The sequence below is a fragment of the Chiroxiphia lanceolata genome, chromosome 4, assembly GCF_009829145.1.
Source record: "Chiroxiphia lanceolata isolate bChiLan1 chromosome 4, bChiLan1.pri, whole genome shotgun sequence".
In the NCBI taxonomy this organism is placed as follows: Eukaryota; Metazoa; Chordata; class Aves; order Passeriformes; family Pipridae; genus Chiroxiphia; species Chiroxiphia lanceolata.
In genome coordinates, this window is record NC_045640.1 from 18,885,095 (window position 1) to 18,898,158 (window position 13,064).

At 42.2% G+C, this 13,064-nt stretch overlaps 1 protein-coding gene across 3 annotated transcripts in view; it reads right to left on the reverse strand.

The window, feature by feature from the left end:
• Positions 1-13,064, reverse strand: part of PPARGC1A (PPARG coactivator 1 alpha) — a 369,787-nt gene that overhangs the window by 62,884 nt on the left and 293,839 nt on the right. For 2 of the 3 annotated variants that reach the window (XM_032685184.1, XM_032685186.1), the window contains exon 2: positions 1,108-1,287. In XM_032685184.1, coding sequence (XP_032541075.1) covers positions 1,108-1,287 — 180 coding nt within the window. Of the gene's footprint in view, positions 1-1,107; positions 1,288-6,299; positions 6,497-13,064 lie in introns of those variants that run through there. The other variant, XM_032685185.1, reaches the window with a different exon arrangement.

Genomic DNA, 13,064 nt, shown 5'->3' on the forward strand with positions numbered 1-13,064 from the left:
ACACTGGTATAAATCCAGTGCAACTTCATCTGCATCAGGGAGATCACTGTGGGTTCAGAGCTGTATTAAAAAAAAAAGGATTTTATTCAGCACATCACCCTAAGTGAGCATCTTATGATGTTGCTTCAGTTAATTTTTTCCAGCCTTTAAACTCCACCATGATAATTCAGGGCTTCCCTGAGACAGTGGACCAGCTGTACTTCCTGGAGTTGTGGTACCTGCCATGTGAGAGGCAGTACCTGTAGCTTGCTTTTGCACAAGGTCTTCCTGCCAGATAATCAATTTATTGTCCAATTTCCTGGTCAGTGGACGATCTATAGCCTTTCCTATTACCAAAGAGGGAAGGAGGTTAGGGTTTAAGAGGGGCACAGCTGCCTGAAACCATGAGGCGGAGAATTATGAAGGCTTTACACAACAAAAGAAAGAAGACTGGAGACAGAGATAAAGGGACAGTAACCCTCCTCTCATACACCCTGATCCCCAAGGCAGAATTGGAAAGAAAAGATTTAAATCTCTCTAGCACTCTTCGACTTTTACTTTTAGACTGCTCTCCACCAGGAGATCTACGACTTCTCTGCCAAATCCACCCTTTTTCTCCCTTATACATCAACGACGAGGACCTCTCAATTTGTGTGCAAAAGAACCTTGCACAGTAAGGTTCTGAGTGGTAAAAACCTTTACCAGAAATGTTCCAGCTACTCATCAATTAGCTGCTGTGCTGCACTCTGCTTCTTGACGAGGAATTCAAGTAGAAGACAACAAACAACTTTCGACTTTTGCTTTGTAGCTGACAACTGTGCAACTCCTCACCGTGACACCACAGGGCAGTGTACTGTAGGCACTGTTTAGCTGTTTTCTTTCAAAAATCCGAAGTTCCATTTAAATCCTTTCAAGGTTTCACCCCCCACACCCCTCCAGATCGCAGGCCTAGTTCTGATCATGCAGATCAAAGGAACCAATCAGAACCCTTAACACATCACCACATTTATTGTCTCTTAATGGGGGAAAAATTGTAAAACTGTTGTCCACCAGGGTAACAAAAAAAAAAAAATCAGAAAAAAAGCAAGCAAGGACTTTGCAATGTGCACTTGCATCACCTTGCCTTACCTCAAATATATTGGCGGGTTCATTGCTGTACTGATTGGAGATGATCTCTGACTGGTCGCTATACCACTTGAGTCCTCCCAGAAAGCTGTCCGCATCCAGGTCGTTCACATCGAGTTCCGAGAGGTCAAGTTCTGGGAGATCTGGGCAAAGAGGCTGGTCTTCACCAACCAGAGCAGCACACTGCAGGATACAGCAACACAGAAATAGTTTCATTAATTACCAGGAATCTATTAACTTTAATATCATGTGATAAGAATTAAACCTGAATTTAGCTATGGCACAGGGTCACTAGGATTGACCTTTTTTTCTGGAAAAAAACCACTTAAGTATTTGATCATGGCTAGTACTATACAGGTATGCAAAGAAGATGAGGAAATAGTAGGGCATAAGCTGCCTTCTCTGTCACATATCTGTCCAGGGACAACGACTTTCCTTCTCCCTACACTATTTGATAACAATCGTGTTCAAAGCTTTAAATCCAACAGCAGAGGCCAAAGCATGTCCTTATTCTCCTGCTTCAGAGCAAACCAGTGCAGGTACAAGTTACAGATGAATACCTCTGGGCAAGGTCTGTCATGCATTTCCTGATGCATTCAGGTTAAAGAGGCACAGCCTGTTACAGCCTTCAGCCCTGGGGGCTAGCTCAAGCTGGAGATAGTCACACTTTTCACTTCTACAGAACTTTACCACAATCCTTGCGGTCAATCATGATGGTGGCTACCATATGGGCATAAAAATGCACGGGTTAGTGATGCTGCTGTGCTCTGTTCCCGGTGCACAGACCACAGCCACCCAGTTACATATCAGGGTCCTGGCAACCAAAGTGCAGCTTGGAATATCCTGATATTCTCCTCTGGGTGACAGGCACAGTCAGTTCACACAGCCTTTCACCTGCTTGGCGCAAACACATCTACTATCCTAGACAGTTCCCTAAATGTCCCTAGAGAGAGGATGTAGTGAGAGAATCAAATGGGTTTTCCTCTTATGGCATCCTCTGATTCAGTAATCCTAAAGTAGAGGGTCTGTGAAACATTTTGATTGAGGCAGTAAACAAAGTCCCACGAATCCTCTTCAGCAGCGCAAAATGTTTTGTCTGCACAACTTAGGAAGAGAGTGGGGATAAATACAAACAAACCCGGAATCAGTATCCTTTCATATGCTAGTATGAAGCTAGATAGGGTATTGACTGACCTACTAAGGAAGAAAAAATTAATAACTTTAGCACAGCAGTCGAAATGTCAGAGTATCCACCAAAACCATTTCCTAATTATGGAAAACATGTAGTAACAGTTTGGCAAATAGCTGAGTTCCATATGTCAATGCTACTCAATCAAGCAATTCCTACTGCACTGTACCATGTATCCTCGTAACTCCCCTCCGAACACCTACATCGATACGTGTAGCAAAGCACACGTAACCATGCAAAGGTACCAGGTGCTGAATGGTTAAAAGCCATCTAAAGTCAACTGAGTCTAAGGACATCCACCCTGACTATTTCTAGCAATGTGTTAAGGATGGCCAACAGCAGGACCTTCTCAACTCCGGTCAGTTGACTGGGTGGTTTGAATGATTTCCCAACTTCTATTTGGACTGAAGTCAATGCAGAAAGCGCCACTTTCTGAAGGTAGATGTCTGTAGGGCACTAACACAGTGTCCATGGATGTGAATTGCTCAATACCAGTTATGTCACTCTCACAAGGACCGCCTTTCACAAGAATGCAAGCCAGAGCTGCTGAAGGTGCATTTCATTGAGTTTTTTGTCCCTGGGAAGCTCGGAGCGTCTGCAGTGCGCGGGCTGGATGCAGCAGCGCAGCCGTGAGCAAAGATTTTGTCTGTTGGCACAAAGACTTGGTGCAGCTGGTGCGAGCTATAATTTACCAGACAACTTCTGCGTCTACCAGGACACTACGAGATAATCACGGAATAGGCCAAGGGGCAAGGAAGCTGAGAGGCTGCAAAACGAAGCTCTGAAATAGCAGTTGTTTTTCTTCCTATTATTTAAGGAGCTGCAGAACTTTAAGAAGTCAAAACCCCACTTAAGTAATCTTAACTGCACACAATTTTTTTACCATTATTTTGGGCATAAGGAAAAAAGAAAAGAATTAGAAGGCTTCCTTTTTTTTCGTGCGAGACACAACCTTCTGGCAGTAATCTTATAATACAGAGATGACCTTTTTTGATGCTTGGCCGAAATCTCTGATCTCATTAAAGGATAATCTAGTTTTTGACTGAAAAGGTAGATTCTCAGCATCATTCTCAGGTTTGTGTGGTGGAGGTCAGTAGCTTATAACTGATGTCACAGACTTCTAAAGTATCCTGCTGATCTCTTACTGCTTTCATTTATAAAAATAGCTTCACTCTGTGAACCACCTACTTAAACATGTTTACTTTTGGTAATCTGCATTTTTAAGTTCCTACAGTGGGCTTTTGAAGCAATATAAACAAAGGTATTAACAAAAAAAATTCCTGTTCATCACAGCTTTCATTTACCTGTAGTGACTGCAATGTCACCTAAGAAATGTAACTGCTGAAATGAAGTATATATGCCTTGCCAATGTTGACATGATAATAAAATCAATGTTTCTCAATATGACATTATGCTTCTAATCTGAGACACATTAGTAGCAAGTGTTCCTGTTATTAATTTATATTTGGCCTTTGGATGATGCCAGATTTAACACTCCAAGTCCTAAAACTGTCCTCATCTGACACGCTGGTATTTACTGTTTGCCTATACATCTGTAACAGGTGCACCTGCATTGCTAACACACATTTTACTGTCTTCCCACAGTTATTTGATATGATAGTTATTCCATAACTATAGCCTTAATTTTACAATAACATTTAGGATGATAAAGCAGTCACTAAACACAAAAGGCTAATTACTGTGGGTTATATTACTCCAACAGACCTTTTTTCTCTTAGTTCGGGCGCAAACAATAAATTAGCTCAACTGCACTGATGGTAATGAATCATTATAATTAAGTATAATTCTTCATTAGCCTTTTGGATGTTTTTGTGCCTTTGAACGTAAATTTAAAAAAAAAAAAAAGAAGACTGGACTTGTGCCATATTAATTATATTAATGAAAATATAATCTGCATTTTATTTTTAACAAGTTTTTCAAAGTGCCAAGGGGATGAACTCAGGAAAGAGAGAGAGACTTGACAAAATGTGTGTCATGTGGATTCTCTCTATCAATCTTTGCAACCTTACTGTACATCACCTTCATTAAGCTGTGAAGCACTAGGGACGTTGATCAGCTACAGTGATGCAGGCCTTTATTGAGCAACACGCCGTCCTGTCATTATGAGAGCAAGAATATAATACATTTTACATTGACAGCAAACATTAATGATTCAAAAAATGAAAGCTGCCTCCAGTACCTGTGCCTGCATTATTTCAGCTCAGTAAAGGTGATCCCCTGAGCCAAAGCAGCACGCAGACACTAGTATTGCTACAGGAAGTGCAACGCAGGAGCACACTGGTAAAATCCTACCCACAGTTAATCCATCCACCACACAATTAATATTAAGATCAAACCCTTTTTTTCCTCTGCACTATGAAAAAGTCATTGACATAAATTATCTATTCTGTTACTAGCTTGAAATTACTGCTGGAACTCTAGTGATTAAAATAAATCTTCAGTATTTCCACATAAGCCGGTTCTTCAATCAGCTCCTAGCAGCATTAGGAATAATACATGATGGAAAAATGAAGCTACGGCAGCTGAGACCCATGCTACAAGCCAGACAACAACCCACAGGATACTCCAGCTACTCAGAAACAATTAGGACTTTGGAGCCAGAAAGTCATCCACTTACAGACTTGACTCATAATAGCTACAGGACATATGAATTATCCATATCTATTCCACTTTACCAAGAAATCAAAACAAGATAAGACCAATTACAATATGCAAACAGAAATCAGCAGATACAATGGCAAGCTGCAAATATTTAAAACATGACAAAATGACTTGAGAATCCACATACATGCTCTGCCAGATAGGAAAAATATACTGGAGAACATGGGAATGTTTTTACTTTAGATGGGTAGCTCTCTACAGCATGAACATCTTAGTTAAAAAGCATCGCCTGTAACCTGTTTTTCCCTTCCCCATTGCCCGAGGGGACCATTTTAAGCACTTATTCCAAGCCCGAAGCCAGAGGATTAGTTCCTTTGAGCAGGTCTGTATTTGGGATTCCTCTCCATGGGGTCCAAAGAAAGTTTGCCTCGCTTCACAAGTTGCCTGAACTTTCAGGTAATGCTCCATTTTGCCGAATGCAAACATGCAGAAATCCTCAAACCTCACATTATACTCCAAAGATTACCACGGGGCTGCTTGCCTCTTTTTTTTTATTTTTTCCTTTATGAATTGTAGCCAGCAGAAGCTGTGGATTTGATGTATTGCCGTCTATTTTTACACAAGCAGCAGCAGCAGCGGCGGCAGCAGCAGCAGCAGCAGTTCACACAGTCCTGCATAAACTCTATTCTCATGGTTCATCCTGTTGTCTCTGCTGTACAGTGGGATTTAACCATTTGTTGGACTATTCGGATTGACTGCGAACCCTGCTCTACGGGGCATTAGCTACAGTGTCAGTATTCCAATACCACAAGAAGCAGGGAAACGTCTCCTTCCAGAAATCTCTTTTAAAAAGCATCTAAAGCCAAACAACAGGGTATTCATTCCTGTGTGCATTTTGTATTCTGCCGCTGATAAACAAGGAAAAAACCTTTGACAGAGCACAGTGAAAGAAGCAATTAAAATTTAAAGCCAATGGTTAATTTTAACTACTTTTTTTTTTTTTTAAAGAAATGTTACTCTTATTCTAAATAAACATGGCATTTTTCCAACCAGGCCACTAAACGCCACTGGAAATGCCACTTCAGACACCGATTCATATCAATATCTTAGAGCATAAATATTGCATATGACGGGAAAGCGAGCCAGAGGCACATGAAAATAGTTTCCAACTGCAGGAGATAGTATACTGATGACAGGAGCTCAGCTTTGATTTGCTCAAGGCATCGCAGAGTAACCTTAAAATAGCAAACTTACTGGAGTTAAGATAAGATATGGACTTGTTTGCAAAGTATGCTGCCTCGGCCGTCCTGCCAGTTCCCTGACCAGCCCACCATCCCCGCCACCGCCTGCACCCCACACGCCACCCACGCCGTGCACCCCTCACCTCGAGATCACTCCATACAGAGTCCTGGTTGCACATGTCCCACGCCATCCAGCTGCGGAGCAACGGCAGGAAAGCTGGCAAACTACAGTCCAGAGGCAGGCAGGCAGGCAGCAGACACTCATGCAGGCAATGAGACCCTCTCTGAGAGTGAATCGAAGGCACCTGTCTTACTACTGTTCCCCGTCACATGACAAAGCTATTAAAAAGTAGGCTGGGCTGTCACTCATCCAGCCTTCTGGTGCCGCTGCTCCAGCCCGTGACGTCAGCCAGGGGCAGACCCAGACTGAAGTGAAGTAAATCTTTGCAAAACCCGCTCAGACCTCGGCGGCCGCAGCACCACGCTGCGATTCAAAGGAGATTTCCACGCCACACCCCTGAAACACTGCTCCTGCTGTAGCACAGTTCCTATCCCTCCCCATCTTCTTTAATTTCTTGCTTGCTTTCTTTGTCTTCCCCCCACACCCCGGCACACAATAGGCTGAGCTGTGCTTATTATAAAGAAAAAGTGAAGTGACTCCCAGCCGAGCTACAGCCTGCATGCGAGTAGCCCAAGCCCAACCTTTCCAGTGCCCGCACCGGCTCCTCGGCACTGTTCCCTTTGGAGAGCCTATCCCACAGTTCAGCAAAAGTTACACCACCTTCCAACATTTTTTTGCACTCGGGGATTTTGCACCTTGCCAAATGTTTTGGTTAGGTTAATGGTTTCTCAGGGATAATTGCAACTCAAGTTAGTTTTTCCACATCAAATGCATCAGCAACACCCCTCACCCCCACCCCAGCATTTCTCTGGAATGGAGTAAGCATCTATAAAAAACATTCCTACAGTTATCTCACCTGCTCCAAGGGGGGAGCCTGATCCTGTTCCCAGCTAGATTACAGTATTTTTGAGCTGCATTTTAATCACTTCTCTGTCTCAGTATATTCCCCAAGAAACCATAGCTGTTACAAGCAACTGCCTCAGTCCTACCAAGGACCACCCTGACCCACACCCGCCTCTCCCTATAAGCTGCCTCGGAATATTTATGTACAAACACCACACCCCGACCCTTCTGACCTGGACTCAGTGTTGGTTCATTGAAAATAAATAAATTAAAAAATCTCTTTTTGTGTGAAAATCGAGACACACAGTTAAAAGACAAGTCTTGTCATCAAAGTCTTTGCCAGACAACAGGGGCTGCTGCAGGTGCAACTGGTTTATGATGCCCCTTTGCACTGCATACACAACAAACTCCATGTACCAAATGGAACTGCAAAACGTTGCCCACAACACGGAAAGAAAACCCACAAATAAAGGTCATGTTTAACTATCTCCACCTGCCTGCTTATTGTCTTAAGCTCCAGTTTTTTTAATTACCTGGGTGCAAAAAGTCTCGTGAAATGTAAGCACTGGCTCTGTCATGCTGGGCTACCAGTCAAAGTTACAAAACTATAACTGATCATTCTCCATGTCATGAAATATTCATTTTCATTGTTATTTGCAAACTCGAGTATTCTAAAGGCTAAACGAATTCAATTATTATACAAGAGTATGGCAATTTTGCTGAGAGAAAAAAATAAATACAAAGTACAATTCTTGAAATAGCCTTTTTCTCACAGACATTGGAAACTTCAGAAATGGTAGGAGGTCTCAGATATATTCTTTGCTTATTTTTGTTCCCTTGTAATTCATTATTGCCAGTCCTGATAAAATGTATATTTTTCCCAGCTTGTGCTTAAGTTGCAAATCACATCACACTGTCATATTTTCACCAAGCACAGATGACAAAAATGGCATTGTTCTTACTTTACTTAATTAAAAAAGAAAAAACCACAGCAAAATACCAAATGACTACGGAAAGCCTTTCCTACAAATAATTAAATTAACGGTATTGCTTTGCTCTCATGACGAAAAAAACCTAATTTCCTTCCCAATTATATGCTGATTTAATGATAAAACTGCAGTAAATTATTAAGATCTGTGGCAAAGGTGAGTACCTCTACCCCCCCGAACAGTCAACTGTGAAATAATGCTGGGCACCTGCCTGCCTGGAGTGGAGTTGGTTCTTATTAATTATTATCTGTGGATCCATGGTTGGTGGAATATTCTCCTTCAATACCTACTTATAATTGTGTTCATTGACTGTGCCAAATCCATCATCTTTTTTTTTTTGAAGTTTCATTCACACCTTTTATAGAAATGTATTTACACTGGAACATTTCATATTGCTGTTTTGGATATTTTGACCTGCTCATGTTGTTTCTATTTTCTACATTTCCACTTCAATGCTTTCCCTTCAAATTAGCAAGTTAACTGATAAATAAAAACTGTGACCTTAGCGGTGCTCTCACCATACAAGCTTTAGAGATTGAAGAACTTTTTTAGTGCACTGTGGACAGTGCGACCAATAGGTAATAATTACAAGAGTCCCCCAGAGCTTTTCTATGGCCACATTATAGCTTGAACTTTTCTGGCAGTTCCAGCGTTACCTGGAAGGGATGCCAAGCACGATTCCAACTACAAAAGACTGTGAGATTTCAACAAGGGTTCCCCATTGCTTAGGAAGAATTTTTTTTTTTAACTGAAGTGTCTAACGCCAGCCACAGTATAAATTTACCCACTAGGATCTTTTTTTCACATGTTTTAATGTGGGTTTTGAGCATAGTGCTTGTGAGAGGAGAAAAGCAAGGAAGGCAGCTGCAGCGCTGGTGTAGTTTGGAAATGGCGCAGCCTCCGCATATGTAAATGAAACCTGTGAAACCCGGCCAGCACCTAAGCTGCTTCCTCAAAGGAAACCTTGTCTTCTAAACGTTCCCTAGTAGCTTTAGCAATGCTCGTCCCTCTATTTTGACAACACTAAAGAATTGCACAGTCATCTTTTGTGGGGCAATATCTAAGCACACACATAGGATATTTGGTTCCATAACAAACACATACAAAGAAAACCCTCCTTTAGCTGCTAAAGTCTGCGGGTCCGTTCGATCCAATCTGCCCTGTTGAAAAGTCAATCATCAGACAACTTCCTCAATCCTTGTATTTCCTCTGTTTTTAGGTTACTCTGTACTGAGTCTCAGCAATTCCCAAATTTTGCGTTTTCTTCTTTAAGGGTCATAATTCAAGAAAGTTCTGCTAAGCCTTCTAACAGCATTTGGGCACAAATTCGCAAATCCTGATACATTTCCAACAGGACTGGAAGGTATGCCTGCCTGCAACAACAGGCAATGGAAATCAAAGACTGAAGCCTTCGAGCCCTCTGTCCTTGACTTTTTCCTGGATTCAGAATTGATTTTATCTCTTTCTCCTCTTCTTTCACTCACATTTTCTAACTATGATCATGTTTTTATTCCCTGTAATTTAGGTTTCTCGAAGAAGCTACTGATTTTGGAGCCCTCATGATTTCAAAATCCAAAACTTAGTCCCTTCATTATGGCACCAAGGAAGAAAGATTTTCTTCCCTTGCTACTTTTCCAGTGGAAAAAGGACAACCAAACTTGTTTATAAAAACGGTGCTGGAGTTTCAGCCAGATGAGGTTTGCAAACCAGTTCTCACATCAGTTCAACCCTTTCTGCTCAACCTTCCAAGAGTGAATGGCCTTACAGCAAAAGATCAGACAATGCTATGTATAAAAGAGGAATCTGCACTCCAAAGGTGTGTTAGCGTGAATGGTGTTCTATATAAAGTATATGTACCCTATTAATTTTTTATTAGAAATCTTCCTTCTGTGCATCTTAACTCTTATTTTTTGCGCAGTACTGTATTTGTTTTCCAGTCCATTCTCTCTGTTCCACTTCTATCCTATTTGTTTGCTCTTTTTTTTTTTCCCCTTCTCATCTTCTTTTCCTTATTTATCAAGTTCATCCTACCCAGAATATACCTTCAATAGCATAAGCCAGTGAGTCAAACTCCTTGAACTTCTGGGTTCATTGGTGCAGTAATTCTACAGTGGAATAAAGCAGTGTGCCCTCTGCAGTTTTGCTAGGGCAGTTATGACCTGAGATTTTTTTTAACAAAGAAAACCCACGATGATGCTCTGTACCAGCTCTCTGGAAAGCTCAAGAGATCAGGGCCAAATTAATTCCTGGCTCAGCTCTGGGTCACAGGCTGCTGTCTGAGGAGCTGTATATTTGAGAGTCCAAAGTAACTTTCTCCAAATGGTGATGCGTTACTGACATCACTGACACCAGGCTGAATTTTGCCACATCTGCTTCCAAAGACTGAGAGCTCAAATAAAGAGCACTGAATGCCAAGGTAAATCACTCACTTGTTCACATGCAACTGGACCTGACTGTGACTATCTACTATTATTGCAGATTACCAGATTATTGGTGTTAACCAGGCTTGCAGATATGCAACTCCTTGTAACTGGTTGATTGTAGTAAAACCTTCCAGGAGTGCCTAAGTGAAGCAAGAGGAGCACAGGTACCCACTACAAGAAATCTTCTTATAGTTTTTCTTATACCTCTCTGAACATTACACTTCACATGCATATTTCACTTACTCATTACTAAAAACAAGAAAAGCAAACCACTCAAGCTGATTACATAAAAAAAAACATTTGCCACTTGTTTCCCCCCAACATTTGGAGCCCATGTTCTACAGGACCCACATTTGCTATGATTTACAGGAAAATCCAGCTTGTCAGGCCTGCTAAAAGCAGCATGAACACTCGGGTGTTACTGTTTCATAGAAAGACTAATCTGTAAAAAAGCATCTATATTTAAATTTATGGCCCCTATATGTTTGAGAAACAGAGTCGTGTAAACGCACCAGTTTCCTGGGGTGGCTTTTATGCTGTTTGAGCACAGACACCCAGGCAAGACAAGGAGATGGATTCCAGTTTTGCACCTTCTTGCAGGTTGGCAGAGCAGGCAGGACCACATCAAAATCACAGACCGTTGCAGATCTTCATCATCTCTCCTTACTCACCTCACTGCTGATATTTCCTTGGAACAAAAGAAATCATAAAGTTCTTTTTATCCCTCTATCCTTCCACACGTTCAAGTCACTGGAAGAGATCAAAACCTGCTCACGTCTGATTTTATCAGACCCAGGGAACTGTTTTCTGGCATTCCTGTTCAGGGGCTGGGAGCATCTGTTCTGCACTCAGAAGTTGTGCCCTTCCTCTCGTACTCCCAAGCCTAGCTGGGATGCTCACACCCTTTCTGGGCACGGGCAATTTGTCTTCTCCAGCTTTAGCCACAAAGGGCAGAACGCAGAGAAGCTTCAGGGATACACCTCGTATGTGTAACTCTATGCAGAGCTCTGGCTCCCCAGCCAGATAATTCTCATTTACCCCTATTACCGTCCACCTTGCACTGTCTTTCCCAGGCACCCAGAGTACTACCCTGGAGCCCTAGTTCCCTGACTCGTTCATCATTAATGCCAATTAATTAATCTGAAGAGCATGAAGAGGATGATCCCATAAACAATCACCATGGACTTGACATCTTAGGGTACAGAAAAGATTCCCTGATGCAATCGTAAGCAATCTGGTGGGAGTCAAGCCCGTTCCAAAGTTACCATCCTTCACTGAGGCAGCCACTCAGCTGTCACACTGTGTTTGGGGCTTGCTTTGCCACCTGGCCATTCAGTCACCCAGCCTGGAGGGAACTTGTGGTGCCCAGGTTGCCACAGCAGCGCAGGAGAGCACACTCCCTGCCAGATCCACACCAAGGCTCACAGTAGCTAGTGGAAGAAAAAACTCTCCTATTTCCATAACACAGCCTACCTCCTCTCTAAAATGGCTTGTAAGGCGATTGCAGTGGAGCGCACGCAAGGCTGCAGCGCAGCACTGGAGAGAACAGCAACCTTTAAATACTCTAAAATCAAATCTTGTTTTACACAAAAACGCTATGGTAAAGTCGACATGAATGAAGCACCTTTGAGTGAAGGAACAGAAGGAAAGGCAGTGGACAGTTTTAGTGCCTCCTAGCAATTTTTTTTAATAAACTAGAGATGACAGACAGCCTTACCAACACATCTCTCATCTTCAAATATGACTTTCTTCAGAGGGAGCTCAGTGGAACTGAGTCAGCCTTTTTTCTTGGGCCTAGCTCTTGGCATTTTTCATACTAAACCAAAATATAATATGGAAATAATTCTGAACTGTAGGCATCTGACAGGATTTCAGCAACATTTCTCAGATTTTCTCTGCAACAATTTTAGGCAAACAAAAAATGAAGATATCACACAAAAGATCTGGATTTGTTGGTGTGTTTTGATTTTTTAAAAAATATGCTTATGCATCAAGTCACTCTTTATAGAGTTATGCTGGCTGTGGAGAAGGGCAAGCTTCCGCAGAAACTCCTGTGAGTGGGCAACAGAGCTTCACCTGCACAGCAGCCACGCTCGCTACTTGGCCTCTGAAGGTTCCAGGCTGCATCAGAGGTCCCCTTCCCCAGCCACCCAGAGCTGCTGCACCCTGTTTTCCTGAGTCAGCCATGGACAAGCCAAGAGGAGATGGGGTCACCTCATCACAACAGTGAGCGCAAAGCAACAGTTTCACGCAGACAAGGCTTCTGAAGGATCAGCTTCAGCTGACCTCTTAACTAGTAGTTTCTGCCAGACAAAATTGAGCCCTGAAGTTATTTTTAGCCAGAAGACTTCATGAATTGCAGTTAACTTGCAATATGCAAACTAGTGACTAGTGCTAGAGGAATCCCTATGGGTTTGTGGTTCCACTCTCTGCTCAAAAGTCCAATTATTCATTTTTCTTAGAGCTGCAGTATTAATCTAAAAAAGTTGCACAAATGGCAAGAGATGTCATCCTCCCTCCATCCCCAAATCA